At 34.2% G+C, this 18,731-nt stretch overlaps 5 protein-coding genes across 7 annotated transcripts; 2 read left to right on the top strand and 3 right to left on the bottom strand.

Moving 5' to 3' along the window:
- Positions 1-998: 998 nt before the first annotated feature.
- On the bottom strand, positions 999-1,482 carry LOC126842207 (histone H2B). The gene has a single exon (XM_050579092.1). The coding sequence runs from the start codon at positions 1,426-1,428 to the stop codon at positions 1,051-1,053; it is 378 nt and encodes a 125-aa protein (XP_050435049.1). The 5' UTR covers positions 1,429-1,482; the 3' UTR covers positions 999-1,050.
- Positions 1,483-1,829: 347 nt separating this feature from the next.
- LOC126842202 (histone H2A) lies at positions 1,830-2,295 on the top strand. Its single transcript, XM_050579088.1, has one exon. It carries the CDS (start codon positions 1,873-1,875, stop codon positions 2,248-2,250), a length of 378 nt encoding a protein of 125 aa, XP_050435045.1. The 5' UTR covers positions 1,830-1,872; the 3' UTR covers positions 2,251-2,295.
- An 811-nt stretch (positions 2,296-3,106) lies between these two features.
- Positions 3,107-3,514, bottom strand: LOC126842211 (histone H4). The gene has a single exon (XM_050579097.1). It carries the CDS (start codon positions 3,474-3,476, stop codon positions 3,165-3,167), a length of 312 nt encoding a protein of 103 aa, XP_050435054.1. The 5' UTR covers positions 3,477-3,514; the 3' UTR covers positions 3,107-3,164.
- Positions 3,515-6,211: 2,697 nt separating this feature from the next.
- Positions 6,212-11,924, top strand: LOC126842186 (MAD2L1-binding protein-like). Of its 3 annotated transcripts, XM_050579071.1 has the most exons (6): positions 6,443-6,458; positions 6,754-6,835; positions 7,776-7,916; positions 10,296-10,478; positions 10,733-10,834; positions 10,918-11,924. In XM_050579071.1, exons 2-6 carry the CDS (start codon positions 6,815-6,817, stop codon positions 11,545-11,547), a joined length of 1,077 nt encoding a protein of 358 aa, XP_050435028.1. In that variant the 5' UTR covers positions 6,443-6,458; positions 6,754-6,814; the 3' UTR covers positions 11,548-11,924. The 3 variants fall into 3 exon arrangements, with proteins under 3 accessions (XP_050435026.1, XP_050435028.1, XP_050435029.1); XM_050579069.1 differs by lacking the exon at positions 6,754-6,835 and having other exon boundaries at positions 6,212-6,458; XM_050579072.1 differs by lacking the exons at positions 6,443-6,458; positions 6,754-6,835; positions 7,776-7,916 and adding an exon at positions 9,218-9,433 and having other exon boundaries at positions 10,918-11,919.
- Positions 11,925-13,700: 1,776 nt separating this feature from the next.
- On the bottom strand, positions 13,701-18,403 carry LOC126842187 (ras-related GTP-binding protein A-like). The gene is made up of 8 exons (XM_050579073.1): positions 17,832-18,403; positions 17,524-17,623; positions 16,946-17,012; positions 16,628-16,856; positions 16,442-16,537; positions 15,774-15,988; positions 15,539-15,654; positions 13,701-14,440 (listed from the first exon to the last, which is right to left on the bottom strand). The coding sequence occupies exons 1-8, from the start codon at positions 17,841-17,843 to the stop codon at positions 14,346-14,348; spliced, it is 930 nt and encodes a 309-aa protein (XP_050435030.1). The 5' UTR covers positions 17,844-18,403; the 3' UTR covers positions 13,701-14,345.
- Between the last annotated feature and the right edge of the window lie 328 nt (positions 18,404-18,731).

Genomic DNA, 18,731 nt, shown 5'->3' with positions numbered 1-18,731 from the left:
AAAATTATTTAACACTTATATGATTTTTAAGTAGCTTAAATAGCGTTTTTTTGTGAAAATCCGGATTTTCCGATTCCCATCACTAGTTCATACTAGTTGTAACCGCAAAACCTAAATAAAAATAGTTTTTATAAAAAATAAATTTAACACTTTTAAATAAACAAAATTTTAAAATATGACGCAATTATCGAAAATAATAAAACATTTGAGTACCCACCTGCCTAAGAATAAAAAAATCCCAAAATATAAAAGAAAAGTAACTCAAAAGTTAATAAACACACACACAATTATAATATTCGTAAAAACAATAATGCGCGCGACAATACCCTCCTCGTAATAAAACGGTCGATTACGGGAGAGTGCCCCCGACAAAGTAATTTGGGCGGCCTTAAATAATAAACACTATTGACATTTTTACTGTGTAGAAAATTTTGTATAGTTTGTTTGGCCTACGTTTAATTGCTTATTTGCTAAAATACGTTGGTCTTTAAGAACTATACTGCAGTCAGATCTATTTTTCAGACCATTCGTTACAAGTCCCGGGCCCTAATAATATAATATATTCAAATGCAATAATATTATACTCTGCCAGTAAACTGTGTCGTTATGCAATTAACTCGAGTGAGCAGATCACTGTTGTATTTTATTTTAGTTAATAAAACTGTTATATACATATATAGCTAATTTAAGTGTTATATATAGCTAATATTGTTTTCCCGTTTTTTTCTAATTTGTGTAGTGAATTTATATTTTTAGTAATGTAATGTGAAAAAATTCGCTGAATGTACAAATAAAATACACGTCGTAGTACTAACCGACGACAAACGTAATATAATGATACAAAAGACGATAACACACACGGCGGTCGTCCGTCCGGTCGGTGATATTGTCAATAAAAATTAAAAACCCCAGATATTAATAACTTAAATAGGATACACTACGAATAATAATAATATTATTATTAATAACGTGTATCAGAATAATAATAATTTGGTGGCCCTGAAAAGGGCCGTTTTAAGTGGATATAGCGCGCGACTAATATCGAAATGCTTATTTGGAACTGGTGTACTTGGTCACGGCCTTGGTGCCTTCACTGACGGCGTGCTTGGCCAATTCACCGGGCAACAGGAGACGGACGGCGGTCTGGATCTCCCGGCTGGTGATGGTCGAACGCTTGTTGTAGTGGGCCAGACGGCTGGATTCGGCGGCGATGCGTTCGAAAATGTCGTTGACGAAGCTGTTCATGATGCTCATAGCCTTGGAGGAAACGCCGGTGTCGGGGTGGACTTGTTTCAACACCTTGTAGATGTAAATACCGTACGATTCTTTCCTCTTCGGCTTGCGCTTCTTGTCGGACTTGGTGATGTTTTTCTGCGCCTTGCCGGACTTCTTCATGGCCTTGCCTGCGGATTTACCTCCTGGTGCCATAGTGACTGCGGTTGTACACGGTTTGCGGGTCGTCGAAATAGTTGGCCGGTAGCTGGTGGACGAATGATGGTTCGAAAATCGTTTACGCTCATATTTATTACGCGTCGCGACTTCGTTTATCGAGTACGATTTGTAAGAGTCGACGAAAAAACGACGAGTAAGACTAACACTTTGTGTTTAAAAGCGAACCCTACGATGTGCCGTTTTTTCATCGTCAACGTCTAAGCATCAAAGAAAAACACGACGAGTATAAACAACACATAGCTTGGGACGTTCATACCTACGAAGTGTGGTTTTTCATCGTTGTTATTTTCAAACGTAGGCCAACATACAGACGCGTTTACGTCGTATAAGTGTATAAATACCGATTTTGGCCTGTTCCGATCATCAGTATCGTCTGGATTTTCTCTCGTTTCACTACACGACAATCTACAATCGAGCATCATGAGCGGACGCGGCAAAGGAGGAAAAGCAAAGAGCGGCAAATCGAAGACCCGGTCGTCCCGTGCCGGACTCCAGTTCCCGGTCGGTCGTATCCATCGTCTGTTGAGGAAGGGCAACTACGCCGAGCGCGTCGGTGCCGGCGCTCCCGTGTACCTGGCCGCCGTCATGGAGTACTTGGCCGCTGAAGTGTTGGAGTTGGCCGGTAACGCCGCCCGTGACAACAAGAAGACCCGTATCATCCCCAGACATTTGCAGTTGGCCATCAGGAACGACGAGGAGTTGAACAAACTGTTGTCCGGCGTCACCATCGCCCAAGGCGGTGTGTTGCCCAACATCCAAGCCGTCCTTTTGCCCAAGAAGACCGAAAAGAAAGCATAAGAACGTCGTCGCCGTATTTACAAATATTAAAACGGCCCTTTTCAGGGCCACCAATATTTACTATTATTGCGCAACACTCTTGTTGTGTTTTCGGTATAAAATGATGTGCTATGTTGGGCGAAAAATATCGTTACATTATTTTGTCGAGCCTTAGAAAATATAGGTATATTTAAACAATTATAACTTAGAATTTCAGCAAATCTACTTTAGTTATTTTTCTAGGTCAATAACAATTTATAAAATAATATTTATGTGTAATATACATAAATCATTTTTTTTCCAACATTCCAGTTTGCTACAACATCAGCCGGCACTACAATGATAACATCATTGGTTAATATCGAAATATTGTCATCGATATTATAGATTTAGATCAACGACTTACAATATTATATAATTGTGATAATAAATTAGTACTATATCATATATGTTTATTTTACCAATGGGCTATAGTTATAAAAATCGTATATTACCCACGTGCGGTTCTACTAATTGTATAATATACAAATATACAATTAGCATGTTATGTTAAATTATGCATTTAGTTTGTTTTATTTTTTTATGTCAACTAGCATGTATGTTACAGAGAACATAATAGTCTGTATTTACTACAAAAAATATTAATTCGAACAATTACAAATGTATACCGTTAAAACTACTCGTGTGTATTTATAATGACAATACGCTATAACGTTTTGTTAGTTTATACGGTATAATACTTCATAATATCAACTATTTTGCGCATCCAGTCACATGACACATAATATTATATTAGCGTACTCGTGTAGCCGACTGCGAAGTGCATTAAACGACATAAACTTTAATGAATAATTGTAATAATATAAAATGGTGGCCCTGAAAAGGGCCGTTTTAAAGAACAGTAGGTAGGGTGCAATGCGAACGGTCGTCGGGAATTAACCTCCGAAACCGTACAGAGTGCGGCCTTGGCGTTTCAGAGCGTAGACCACGTCCATGGCGGTGACGGTCTTCCTCTTGGCGTGCTCGGTGTAGGTGACGGCGTCACGGATTACGTTTTCCAGGAACACCTTCAACACTCCGCGGGTCTCTTCGTAGATCAGGCCGGAGATACGTTTGACACCACCGCGGCGGGCTAACCGACGAATGGCCGGCTTGGTGATTCCTTGGATGTTGTCCCGCAGCACTTTGCGATGACGTTTGGCGCCTCCTTTTCCCAAACCTTTTCCTCCTTTGCCGCGTCCGGTCATTGTTGCTGATTGTCGTTCGGAGAGCTGCGTCGGACTGAAGAAACAAATCGAATGATGCCCGGACAACGTTTTCGCGTCGTATTTATGTAATCGGGCCGTCGCGCGGACCAATCACGGCGCGGTATCGCGCGAACCCCCTCTGTTTCGGCAGGCCGTTCCGTCGACCAATGACAACTCGCGCCTACGATCCGAATTTGTATATAACCAGCTCGTTCGGTGTGTGAGACACATTCGACCGTTTCGAGTTTTTACAGACAGTCTACGAACTACCGACATGGCCCGTACCAAGCAAACCGCCCGCAAATCTACCGGAGGCAAGGCTCCCAGGAAGCAGTTGGCCACCAAAGCCGCCCGCAAGAGCGCACCGGCGACCGGAGGAGTGAAGAAACCCCATCGTTACCGTCCCGGTACCGTGGCTCTCCGTGAAATCCGTCGTTACCAGAAGAGCACCGAGCTGTTGATCCGCAAATTGCCGTTCCAACGCTTGGTCCGCGAGATCGCCCAAGACTTCAAGACCGACTTGCGTTTCCAGAGCTCGGCCGTTATGGCTCTGCAAGAAGCCAGCGAAGCATACTTGGTCGGTCTGTTCGAAGACACCAACTTGTGCGCTATCCACGCCAAGCGTGTCACCATCATGCCCAAGGACATCCAGTTAGCTCGCCGTATTCGCGGAGAACGTGCTTAATCGTCTCAAACACTACAAATCCTCTTTAAAACGGCCCTTTTCAGGGCCACTACATGCGTTATAATTATTTCTTTATCGACCTTACAGCGGGCGCCGCGCTGTTGGTAAAATTAATACAACAGTTTTGTACTTGATAGTTTTATTATTATCGACGGTCGTGGGTATACCCCCGAGAATGTTGTTACTTACATTTTTAGATTAATCTTGAAAATTTCCAACGACCGTTTTTATTGAAGTATTATTTGTATTAAAAAAAAGCGGGTAAAATAATAGGCGATAGACGATGAACGGGTCGGGATAGTGTAAAATGTATTTTTGGCGCGCGCGGGAAGAAGTCGGCGGCGGCGGCGGCCGCGTTATAGTCGATATGAATTTGAAAGGTTGTAGAACGTGGTGTATAAAGGAATTATTATTTTCTATCCGGTTTGTCCGACGGGAGGGATGGAAGCGTTATTAAAAAAAAAAAAAAAACCCGTAGATTGTGGTGTATTGTTTAAAACTATTTTAACTGAAATTAGGTAGACAGATGAGCCCCACACGTTTCCGCGGCACTTAATTTAAAATACACGGGCAGTGACGACATCAATAGGTTCTATACGTTTCTCAAAACTAAATAATATAATATACCAAATGACGTATAATAATAATAATATATTACTTGCTAATGTGAAATGGCCATTGTTCAGCTGGTGTTTGTATTTTGTTTATCGAATACCTAGCCCATAATATACAGTTAATTATAAAAGTCAACACTTTTTGACATTTTGGGAAAACATGAAAAAAACCGTTTAAAGACATAATAATTAAGACAAATAGTTGTTATCTAATAATTGCAATTTTTTTTTGTTAATTGCTCTATATTTTAAATTATTTTTCCAACCACGTTTCAAATGAAAAAGTAACTAGGTTCGGCACTCAAATGTGAGTAAACGAAAAGTTTTGGAATTAAGTAGATTATTTCTGGAGAAAAAAAAAACAACGATTTTATTCATAAAATACATTTTCTATTTCTATTTCTAATTTTACAATAATAATTTAGCATTTTCGTTTAATAAAATGAGAAATAATTGTTTCCGACTTTAATATTAAAATATAATAATATGTAATACCGTTGTGATGGTAATAAGTTTTTATTTGACAAACGGTCAATATTACATGCCTCTTGGCAATTACTGCAGACAATAACTTTTGGAAATAAGCCTACACATAAAGTATATGTTTATCGGGTAAAAAAACGGGTTTTGGACATTTATTTCGAGACAAAATAAACCAAAACGTCAATCATAAAACTTTAAAAGATAATACCGATATTCATTTTTTGCAACGTAATCGGTTTGTAAACGGGCTACTCGTCGTTCAGTTTATACACTGTGCTGTCTCGTCATAATATGGACCCCCGACCATCACGGGCGAGTCTAGATATTTAACAATACTACTGTTGAGCAGGCGTAATAAATCGGTCTCGAACTTTCAAAAATATATAAAATAAATTTGAACAAACGTAAAGACGTCTTAGTCGCGACGGTTTACTCGTTCGAAGCGGCTTACGGTTCGATTAAAATACAGTTCAGCGTTCGTTTGGAAGTCTTATTTTTAATAGAAATCGGGGCAGCTTTGATAGCCGAACGGGTAATATATTTTTATAATGACAATTGAAATTGTTTTTATACTATTTCGGTGTAATCTTAGGTCGATTCGGTCGGTGTGGCCGCCGTCAAAATATCGCATAGAGTCTCGACGATAACTGCGCGACGCGTAAAACTACTAACGACCCGAATTCGACACGGCCCCCTTCGGTCCCTCCATAATCGCTTTTTTTTTTTTTTTTTTTTAAGTCGATTTCGGGCAACCAGATGTAAAACAAAAAACTAATAATTATCGGTTGGTACTATCGACCCATTTTGATATTGCTCCGTGTGATAAGTGAGAACTTTTATTGACTTGATACAGTACTTATTACATCAACAAAGTTATCAAAACACGGTATTATCATTTGATACATGCACATTATATGGTATTTTTTGTGTAAATCGGGCTAATACGTTAGGTTATATTAATGGTTTTCATCAGTGTTATGTCACTGACTAATTAATGGTATGTAAGTTTTTCAAATTTATGATGGTCAATGTTCATATTAAGATTACTTCGTCATAGTCTATCCTGCGAATAAAGCCAACCCATCAATATAAGGTGGATTATATTAATTGAAAAAAATAATTGAAAAAGTTACAAAATACATGTTTTTGGTATTGTTATATCTTGTTACGTTGGCTGAGGAACTAAGCATATTTATAAAGGTATTTATGCGGGACAGAGTTGGACAGAGTTGTCATTTTGTTTGCTACATCAGTGTAACAAATTAAAACATATTAGTGTACACAAATTTCTAATTTGAAATTGTTTAGAATGTATTAAAATAATGTCCATAAAGTAAAACAAATAAGTAGATGTATTATAAATAGGATACTAAGAGTGATAGGATAAATTATATCATACAGATTTTATTAAGTTTTGTATAATGTTTATAAATTTATAACTAACTTAGTAGATAATCATATATCTTTGTATGTTTCATTACATTTTTTTTTTTAGCTAGAAAACTTAAAAACAACATAATGAAAAATCAGTCACTAAATCTGATAGTGTAAATTGTATGAATATTAAGTATAAAGTAGTATGTCTGCAATCTGTATAGTATAATATAGTGTTACTATACTTAACAAATGTCATCAGCAAATACTTTAAACATATTGTTGTGTAACAATTGTTGTGCATTTTTTGGAAATGAACCACTCACTTTATAAGTTGTTAAACTGGGTAGTTTATTTTTTCATTCAAAAGTATCATTTTTATTATGTATTGATGTACACAATAAACATCAAGACAAAAAATATTTTAATTTTCTTTTATTAAAAATTAATACACGTATTCCTTTTGAATGTGTGCACTTATTTTACACTTCAGCTCTCTGGAAACTTATGAACAATTTTCATAAAACTTATACATACATAACTTTTATATTATTGGAGTGAAAAATAAAATACTTTCTTTTTTATTTATTTTAGTATACTTTTTGTATTATAAAACTAATTTATAACAAACAACAATTAACAGAATATAACCATATAATATGTTACTTAAAGATAACAATATAACATAACTCAAATAAAAATCAACTCCTTTGCAATAGTTAAACGAGTACAATCTTAAATGTCAAATTATAAATAATGTAAGTCTTAATAAAGTGTATATTTCTTATTGGGACATCATTGAAAGTATGGAAATTAAAGTCTAAAAGGCACTTCAGAAAACAAATCATCACTATCATCATCTGTATTTTCATTTTCTGAAACTATACCATACCTACTTCATTGTTACTACTTTCTGTGTAACTTTACTTTCACTGTTCATTGGGATTAATAGTGTCTGGTTTAAATCCCAGTTTGATAATACAATCATATATCTAAAAAAACACAAAAAACTATTTTATATAGTTAACAGAAAATTATTAAAATATCATAATGTATACATGTAAATTATGTTTTATAAACACCAGTTTGCTTGCTCTTTCATTTAAAAGTATATTTATTTGTGTACTGTGGACATCTTTATAGGTACTAAATGTGTGTTCAACTACTGCTGAAGTGGCTGGTATGGATATAATGTTAACAGCAATTTTAGAAAGCTCAGTATCACAACAATATGCTGCCCACCCACCAATCTATTGGATTTGTTTCTTCAGCAGCAACCCAAAGGTATTCTTTATGCTTTGGAAACTGTTCAGTTTTATTTTGAAGTTTGTGAAATTAGAAATTACTTTTCCTTTAAAGTGACCAGATCAAAATTCTCAACAAAAAAATTATAATCAAAATAGGATAAAAACAAAACTCGAATCTATTTTTCATTGAACATAAAATATTTAGTAATATACAGTATATAACCTTAGTAAAATGAAGTATATTTTATACTTAACAAAAAAATTATAAAAACAAAATGTAATTTTAGTTCTTTAAATTGCACAGTCCATAAATCTAAATATTCATTACTGATTACATGTATGATAAAATTCTTTTATAGATTTCTCAAACTAAGCTTGGTTTAACTCTGTATTTTTTAATCATGTCTTTACTGACATAGGAATAAAAACATGTTCACATTTCTGTTACAAATTATTTTTCAGTTCATTTAATTCCTGGAAAATGTCTGCTATAGAAAATTTAGTTCCTTCTATTTTTAAAACTGTTTGGTGAAATATGTATGATTGAGATGAACGAATAAAATGAAACCATGCTTCAGAAGATAGATTAATAATAACATGTTTTAATAAAACTGGACATTTTGCTTGACTTTAAATCTGGATACATTTGAAAAATTCTCTCAATAGCTGCCATTAACGCTAACCACCTTGTTTTGTTGTAGCCTAATATCTGTTTATATTCAACTTTCAATATTATTATGAACTCGCGAAATTCCTTTAGAATTTAACAGTATAAATAAAAAAGAAAAAAATATATTTTTACAACTATGCTTTCAATATCAATAGGCAAGCAAAATCAATTCACGTCCCAGCTATATATATAAATATATAATATCTACAAATATAAATACAAACCACAGTGAATAATATAATATAATATATAGACTATATATATAAAAATGAATGTCTGTTTTAATTTTTTTAAATCATTTTATTGTTTATTGATTGTATAGATTTGAAATTGCCGCCATAAAAATATAGGCCAATCAGAGCCCTTTCCATAGGTATCATAGGTTATGCGGTGTAACCTACGCCGCTGCAGCTACAGTGCTTGTCAGTGGTGTCCAAAACAATGTTAAAAGAAATCAAAAATATATATTACATAAATTGCAGTTTTAATATAATCGCGCCTCGCCGGGAAACGTATACAAATAACATAATAATACATTATCATATATTAAATATTCGATAGTTTTTAATTTGTACAATAATAATATTATACTGATTATGATATTGCGTTATTTTGAACACCACTGCCGTCCGTAGCTGCTATCAGCAGCAGCGGTGGCAGCAGCTGCTCTCATCAGCACAGCTATTGTCTTGTACGTTTAATTTGATAAGTGTTTGAAAAATAAATTCCGAGTGTTTTTGCACGACTATTCGTTTTGCCTTTTTGCCCGAACCGTACAATAATAATAATTACATCGACGTTGTTCGACACACTTTGGCCGATAGTGTTTTTCTATATTGTGTACTCGATTACGGTTCGCAGACCGTCGACTTTGCATACACGAGGTAAGTCGAGTCAGTTAAGTTGGAGTGATTTTTTTTTATCTATACCTACTTGAAGTCGTCTTCGAAAAAGTATGCCCCTTCCCCCAGAGGGGGGCCAAAAGATCCAGAACGATCAAATTGTATCGTTAAATCTCGGTCCGATAACAACAGTCGATGGTCGTCGTCGAGCGTTCGAGTAAAACATATTGAACAACGATTTTGCTTAATTGAATTCTACATTATCGGTTTGTCTATCTGTTGACATTCGAAATCGATCAACTTATCGACAAACTACGCTTCATCGTCATAGGCGTTTGCAGACTTCTGTAGCAGCAAATATGGCTACTATTTTTTTTTTACCACCCATCCCAGCACATAAACCAAAAAAAATGTACACAAGTTGTAAAATAAGAACAACATAAGGAAATGAAAATATATTTTAGATAATTTACCTGCATTACGTTAAAATGTTTAATGTAAATAAACTGATAAACAACAATATAATTGCGTGGACTAATATTATTGTTTTAAGTATTAACCTTCGTTCTTATTCTGTTAAGACTTTTAATGCTTCAATTACTTCATCATAGTTTATTGAATTAGTAACTTGTTCATCAAACATGTATAATATCGCGTCCAGTCGTTATTGATCCAATGGGGACCATGGTTAGGTTAGGAAGAAGCTAGTACGGAGCACTAGCAAAAACAATTTTAGAATGTTTGTTAAATGATTAAAAACTTTATCATTTAACCAATGTATCCAATGATGAATTATTTTACTTGATGTTCCTTTAATAGTTAATAGTTAATGTTTTATGTGTTTAGTTATTCAGATTTTTGTTATTCAGCTTAGCTCAATGTTAATCTGTTTTTTTTCTTTCAGAAAACAAATCCCATGGCTACTTGCGACGTATGTGTCCATTTGTCCGACATAATGACGCCTCGGTCGTTTTCCACGTTACTGACAACCTTAATGAAGTATCTGGTTTACGAGAAACAGCTCATACCTTATCCGTACGACCGTTTGAAGTTGTACGTCAAAAAGTATAACGAGCTACAGTTAGAGGTGAGTTTGTTTTGTTCGAGAACACATTATTTACTGTACCCGAACAACCTTTTATTTTTGCCACAATAAAACTTTGGCTCAATCGGAAATCCGCGGCCATACGTTAAACAAATTTGCTTACCTAATGCGTCGTTGATTGCCAATGCTTTAAAGTGGCTACGACTTGTCGAATCCGCCGAACGTCAAGTGCTAACTTTTAGCCTAAAAAATAAAATCACTAAATTGTTTTAATTTCGGTTGATATGCTTTTTCAGGGAAACAGTCATTGTAACATAAAGAAAAAATATAAACTAGAATCCGACAAGTATTATAAAAAAGTGTCGGACACTATAAATGCGTTGGAGACTGTGTTTAAGGTAAATTGTTATTGTTGTTTTATTAAATAGCTGTAAAATTGCAAAAGGCTTTGATGTATTTGTGATTTGATTGGTTTTTTTAGTGTATTGAAAATGAATTTCTCAGTCGCATGACGAATCACATTGAAACGGTAGTGATTCTAATCGGATCCAACGTTCTAAATCCGCTGACCGTCTTCAATATCCACGTGCCGGAATTGAGTTACTCGCACAGCGACAAGCAACATTCTTCGAGGCAACACATCGACAATGTCTTCAGGAGCATATTGAACAACGACAAGTTCAACGAAATACTGACGTCGAACATAATGGTCGAAACCAACTTGTACGTCATGTTCAAAGTGAAAAAGGGCGAAACGATGGTGTCCGATTGGTGTGTACCTAAAGAGCAATTTCGATGTTTACGAGGCAAACAAGTGATGTTACGGTTTGACGCGCTGTCCACCGTGTCCGACTCGAATTCCAAGGAGAACTGTCGCCTGCGGTGTAGCAAAGATTGTTTAGTAGACGAAATTCCGCTAATAGTAGACATGGCCGACGACAAACTAGGTCCACGGCATATCGTCGACGACGACGCGTACAAAGACAGTTGCTGCGTGGACTGGTACTTAGGTAAACACCACGTTACGGGTTTCAAAAATTACAAGTACAACGGCGTTCCCATATCTGACACGTGGTTAAATCCCAACATAATCGACAGGATGGTTTCCTGATTTGACGTTGACGTTGGACCGCATGCACGCGATGCACACTTTCTAGCCAATTGAAAATAGAAAAACAAACTTTGACCGAAAAACTGGTTGATTTTATTTTTTTATTTTTCCCAGGATTTGTTTTTCGTAGATATTTATTCTTTTAAATTGAAACTGTTATTCTTTCGCCGATTGATTAACAATACTTGTTTGTCGTTTTTTTATGATTCGATTGTGCCGCTTTAAAATTATTATTACTTTTTTTTTATACTAGATTCTTGACTACCAAATGGATATAAATTATGTTGAACAATAATTTTCTATTTTACTTATAACGACAATCGATAAAATATATTTCTTTCATTTGTGGAAACAAATATTATTATCATTGAATAAACCATATTATAACGATTTTAATTTATTACTATTATTTTTTTTTTTCTCACTACGTTGCCGTAAAATAACAAGAACAAAAAAAAAAACTCGAGATTTGACAAACTCGTTAAAAACAATTGTGTGATATTTTAAACAGTGTTTTAGACTAACGTTAAACGGATATTCCTTCAACTCCGATTCCAAGCCAATTCAATTTTGTAAATGAAAAAACAAAAGTAACATTTTGTATAAAAATTAAAACAATATTTAATTTACTCTCGATTTAAATGATATATAAAAAAAACACTTTTTTTCACATAGAAAACACCTTGTAATTGATTTGAACAATATAGATGCTGTTTCGAAGTTAAAATGAGAATATTTTTAGCAACGTACCTCGGAGCAAAAATGTATCCAGTCAAAAATTTAAATTTTCCGTTTTTTTTGTTCACCTAGATTTAAATTTTGCGCTCTATTTAGGTCCATCGATTTAATTAGTTAATCATACGATCCATTCCGGACACCGATACCGGGGAAACCATTCAGAAACAATCATCGCATTATGACAGCGCTGGGCCTTTAAGGTACGTTAAGCTAATGATTATGATGATGAATTATTGTTTAATAATTATTTATTTATTAATACATTTGTTTACATTTTGTGACTTGATGCACTTTTGCTCTTGGGTACGGATATGTTTTTTTTATAAAACCAATACGACCAGTGTGCGTTTTAAAAGTTGAAAATAAAAATAAAATAAAAAAATGTATCCTTATTACTGTGTATTATTATACGTCTAAATTCCTGTCTGTTCGTTTATTTTTTTTAAATAAATTAAGTACTTTCAAGTGTCATAGTTTAGCTTTGAGCTTTCAAATTGAAAAATGTTGATTAGATATCAAGTATTCAATATATTATAGTGAGTTGTTGTATTATTATAATATTAATCTGATATTGTTTAAAATTAAACTGAAACTTAATTATAAGTAATTGTATTTGAATAATACAACTGTATTTTATTAGTAATGTACGTACTTGGGCCTTCGTGGCGTTAAATCTAAATAATAAAATAAAGTTAGAATTTGTTTAATGTAAAATAAAAACTTGTTAAACCATGTTAATTAAATGCAAAAATAAAAAATGAATAAGGATGTACTTAATTGTAGAGTTGGAGGGAGATCTGTAATTTTATGGATTCTTATTTGGATAGGCTACTATCGTCTGAAAGGGTAAGTCGTAGTATGAAAAACTAAACACAAACAACCTTTTTTTATATAAAAGAGAGTAGTCTAAACAATTTTGTTTGAAAAGTTTTGATCATCTATTTGTTTTTTTTAAGTATAAAAGTAAGTTAAAAAAATATATTTTTAGCCTATCCCCAAGCTAATATTTTTCGTTTGAGATTAAGTTATTATAATTAGAGTTGTTTTCTTTGAGAGAGTACCCGATGTGACAGATTAAATTTTTTATCAGCATCTATACGGTAGACATTATTTTTGTGATACTTCAAATGATAAATTAGCTTGGGAGATAGGCCAAAATGCCGGCTTGTCTATTTATTATTCTCGCTTAAAGTATTTAAAATTGTAAAATCTCAATAAAATTAACAATGTTATAATCGACATAGACTAACCATAGATTAGATTAACCTTGTGTATTATTTTATTTAAATATTTCAGCACAGTTTTCGATGGGATTACTATATCTAATAACAAACAAATTAGTGATTAACAAATTCGAGTACTCGTCTTATTAAAACATTCAAAACAAATTTTGATTTCTAAAAAAAAAAAAAAAAATATAACATCTCCATTTATTTTCTTAATAATTGTTACAATCGACGAGTTGATAATAATAATAATAATAATTTAACATACATATTAACAAAGATACATTAAAAAAATATATATATATTATAACGTCACATTATTAGGGTTATAAGTGATAATTTTACGGGGTGAGGAGAAAGAGGATCTGGGTAAATTTTTTTATCGGATGAATGGCAATCGTATAGTAACTGTGAAAATAAACATTTAGCTTACATAATATTGTGTTGCATAAAAGGAACATTATTATGATGTTATACAAACAAAATCTATCATAACTGTGCAGCAAGGCGAATGTGGCAAGCTCGAGGAGTAAGTTACGAGACGCAGCAGCCGACGACTACTCTCGACACTATAGAAAATTGAAGGGAAAAGTGTGAACGTAAATGTAAGTATAATTGTACGGTGAGCTAGTAGACAAGCTAGTATCTCAAGCGGTTACTTATAATAGTATAATAATAATTTAATAAATTGTAAACGATAATATAAATCAAAACAACGATTGTCGATACGAATGTAAACATTAATCATACACGACGGAACAGTGAACCCACAATTTATAATATAATATACCGTTAGTTTACATTATACCATTGGTTGGGTTCACTTAGTTAGTTTTATCTGCTGTTGTTCTGGTGTGCTTGGCTTTTGCGTTCCAATTTTTCAAAATGTTTACGGGCGTTTTTGATGTTGATTAAAGTCGCTGCCGAGGCTAAAGAGAAAAAAATAAACAATATATACATAACATATAAATATAATTTACGTAGCCTTAAGGGTAACACAATTTTACAGTCTTCAATGTATATTGAGTGTCCTTACCCTCCTCCCCCTTCCCATATCCAGCCTCAAATGAGAGAAAACAGTTTCCAAATAAATTTTACCTTACACCAGAAAAGTTAAAAAAAAAAAAATTGTTTTAGACGTCAAAGCTATATTATATAGTATAAAAATAGTTAATAACTATTTGTCGTAAAGGTATTGTCGCTTTGTAATCTAAACTTGGACACAATTATTATTCTTAAGGTGTTCATGTTTTGAATTTCGGAAGGACTGATGAATTTTTTCAACTTTAATGTTTAAAAGAGTGTATGTGTAAAATCTGAAATAAATTTGATAATTTTAAAAATATAATCAATAATTAAAAAGGGACCTACACACTCAAGAGGTAAAAAAATGGGTCTTCACATCTAAACTAACCGACAACAATCAAATGGTTTGAGAACGGATTCATAAGTTCCAAGATAGTTAGAATTATGTTTTCACACATCAAATGATAAGTTAAGTGTTTAATGAAAATTGTACATTTGTTAGTTCCTTATGATTTATGTGTAATAATAATAAAATCTAATATTCATAATTTATCTATTATTTACAACACTTTTTTTAAATGTTTTTTTACAAAATATGTTTACAAGTGTTTTCTAAACCGATGATGGTTATAACTTTTTTTGGTAATTTTTTTATCATTAGGAAATATTATAACATGTATATTGATTGAAGTGATTTGAACCAAACACACGGTTACGAATAAATTTTTTTATCAAAAACAAGTTTTTAATCTGCCGATATATTATTACGTCACCGAACCCCGTTTTTATCTGTATTCGTTTTACAGCTCTTTTGTTAATTTGAGAAAAAGATTTCGAAGAAAAATTAACGAACATAATATTACTATTATTGAAAACACATACATATTATATTATATAAAAATTATTATTTTTTTTTTTTATATACATTAAATCCAAACAAATATTGTCGAAATGCAACTTAACGTATGAAATATTGTTCCGAAAAACAATCGAGTACTTACGAATGTGTGGATCCGACATGATGACCATGATATACGTGTTGGTGGTGAAAATGTCGATGAACGCAGCAAAGTTGGAATTTCTCACCTCCATGCTTTGGAACTGGGCGGCCACCTTACTGCGTGCACATACAAATACACAACGAGCGTTTTAAATACTTAAGGGTGAGGTTGAAACATTTTTTTTTTTTTTTTTTAAACACCGTAACGACAAACACTTTTAAAGCGCTACACCGACCTGCAGCTGAGTTTGAACTGTTTGATGATGTTGGACACTTTTTCGAAGCGATGTATGTCGTGATGCAAGTTCCTTTGACAGTGCGATATAACGAGGAATGTCGCCCGCTCGAACAATAACACTTCGTCTCCGTCCATAAGGTCGGCAAACATTTTCAAACTTTGTTCTAGCTCTTTGACGTTGGGTATGAGTTTGTACACGATCGAAGACCACGCCTGAAAGAAAAGTTAATCGGTTAGTAATAAATCAAAAAATAAAAAAACGTGCAAAACTTTTAATTTTTAACAGTGGCAGTCACTTGAAAAAAAAAAACAATTTGATGTGAACGATCTGTCATCGACTATTCAAATTCTCCACTGGAAACGTCAATTAGTGCGATTAATTACACAATTTAACTTAAACTTCTCGAAGAATAAGGGGCAGATTTTTTTCAAAACAATGAGATGCTAAATTAAAAACTTTTCTAGCGTAAATTGGATTGATGTTGCAAATAAAAAAAAAATTAGCAAACTTTAAACGAGAAATGCATTTGTTATGTCATTGTTTTTGTCAATATTTTATGTTTTCTATTTTTGAGCTTCTACAAATTGCCATTCCGTCCACACAATTTTAGAAGTACACACATCATATTATACCCTTGTACACTACTATGCCACTGGTATAATTACCCGATATAACGTTTCGTCCCAAATGGACGTTTTGAAACAAGTACAGTTCACTGGCTTGGACATGTTTATTATTTCGTTTTCACGTTCGGAAAATATCTGTAAACAGAAAAAAGTAATCAAGTCAATGTTTTAGTTAAACCGTATTGTGACAAAACAGTCGACGGCAATGTCGTTTGATTTGTTCACCTTATCCCTTTGATCCTCTTGCAACAAATCCATTTTGTGTATTAGACAAAACACCTTGGCGCTCGGTGAATTTTCGTAAATGGCCGTCAGACACGATTGGTAATACTTTAAATCTCTTTTCAGCTCGTCATCACGACTTTCTACGTCAAACACGTAAATCAACACTTCTACGTTGCGAAAGATGTTCTCGCGTTGGCTGACAAAGTAGTTCTCCATGAATGCTTCTTGTCTAAATTGCAAAAACCAATGTGTTAAAAAAAAATTGTAATCTCTTAAACCGAATCTTAACCATCCTAGTAATGGTTACGTATCGCTTACCCTCCGCAATCCCAGAGATTGAGAACGAGGTTGCCTAGAAATCTAACGTGAGAATGTTCGACGTCGACTGTGGACATAATTATTAAGATTAATAAATAATAATTTGTGTTTGGCTTGAATAAACCTTGCGATTGGGCCATTCTGTGTAAAATCAAAAATTGTTGTGTATACTTCGCACTTGGCGTAGTAATCGATGGATTGACGTTTTTTACAGTGGGATACATCTTGATTGATGATCGAAAATTAATGACAACTTATGAGTATTTTTTTTTTTTAAAGTGATTCTCGATTGTCAAATGTGGAAAAAGAGACGTTTTATATAGAAATACAAATTAACCAGTTGCGGTACATCAATCAAAGATTACTTGTTTAACGGGTTAAATGAATACTTAAAACCGAGTACAGTTTTACGGATAATACTTGTGAAAGTGTACTTACAGAGCCGACACCGCTCAAACGTAATGTAATTTATAATGTAACTAATGTGCTAAACCGTTAATGAACTATTGAGCGGATCGATTGATATTACGCGAAACGACCCAAATCGCAGTAGGTACAATATTAATCATTCAATTTACTCGTCGCTCCCAGTCGTCGAGTGTCTTTGGCAATGTAGTTGGCGAAAATTATCGACCGCATGCTGGTCTTGCCCGAACCGCTTTTGCCCATCAACAGCACCTGAAACGAAAAAAAATATGATCCAATAGTCTACAGCCGAACGATGGTATAAAATACTATTGTCGACGTTATCACGGAAAGCGTACGCTGCTTACAACATAGGAGCGTAAAAAGGAATAAAAAAAACACCGATGACTTTTTTAAAATAAATTCAAATCGTCACAGTTTCTTTTTCATTCCATTTTACTAATGTTAATGGTAGGTTTACCTTTTTTTTCATCTTTTCCTTGGCGGTTTTCTCCGGCCAGAAGGCGAACGCACAAAACGACAAAGCTCGCGGAAAATAACGTGCGAAAACTCGACTATTGAATTTTAATTTTAATATTATTATTATTATTATCAAGGCGAGGTCTTTTCGGCGGTACGACGACGGCGGCGACAACAACAACAAAGGCCATTAGCCGACGACAACCGACGAACGGTCAAACGGGCTGTCGCGGTGCCCATGTTTTCGGTTGTTCATTTAATATTGTTGCCGTTGTGAGATTTCATGTAATTTTTAAAATATAATATAGATATTATTGCGGTTGTTTTTGTTTTCGTTTAAACGATTGACGTGAGTTATGTTATTGACGAACGCGGGGACAGTGTCGCGTTTCGGCCACCACACGAGTATAGTACATATTTTATTTCAGATATTTTCTTCAAACGCCGTGCGGAAAGATAAGACGAGCGGTTGCCGATGGGCGGGGGCGGCCGAATGAAAGATAACAACAATGAAATTTTATTAATGTAAAAAATAATAAAAGAACGATTGGTGAACAGCTATTGGCCGTTGGGCTAATAGTATTATGATGATTCAAGGCGATCCCGGAGAGAGAACCGATACGCACTCCGGTGGCGCTCGGACGAGCCGTACTGATAACAGTGACAGTGATAACGGGCGGTGTGAACACGGAATAACCAGAAGGGAAACTTTGAAACAAAATGAATGTCGGACGCTTATCGGTGCCGACTAGGTTTCCCTTCTGGTTATTGCTCTCTTTTTTGATTATATTGTTATGATAACGACAACGTGTGTGTGTGGGGATTGCGCGCGGCCCGTTTGACTTTTTAAACCAAAAACCCAGACAAAATGTTAAATGTAGACTACTTACGATGGTCCGAT

This window comes from Adelges cooleyi, unplaced genomic scaffold (assembly GCF_023614345.1).
Source record: "Adelges cooleyi isolate 19-005CV unplaced genomic scaffold, UGA_ACOO_1.1 ACOO_flye_CR_arks_rails_tigmint_CR_PRNA_450, whole genome shotgun sequence".
Taxonomy (NCBI): domain Eukaryota; kingdom Metazoa; phylum Arthropoda; class Insecta; order Hemiptera; family Adelgidae; genus Adelges; species Adelges cooleyi.
Note: the sequence above shows the minus strand (reverse complement) of the source record. Positions and strands in the feature narration are given on the sequence as shown.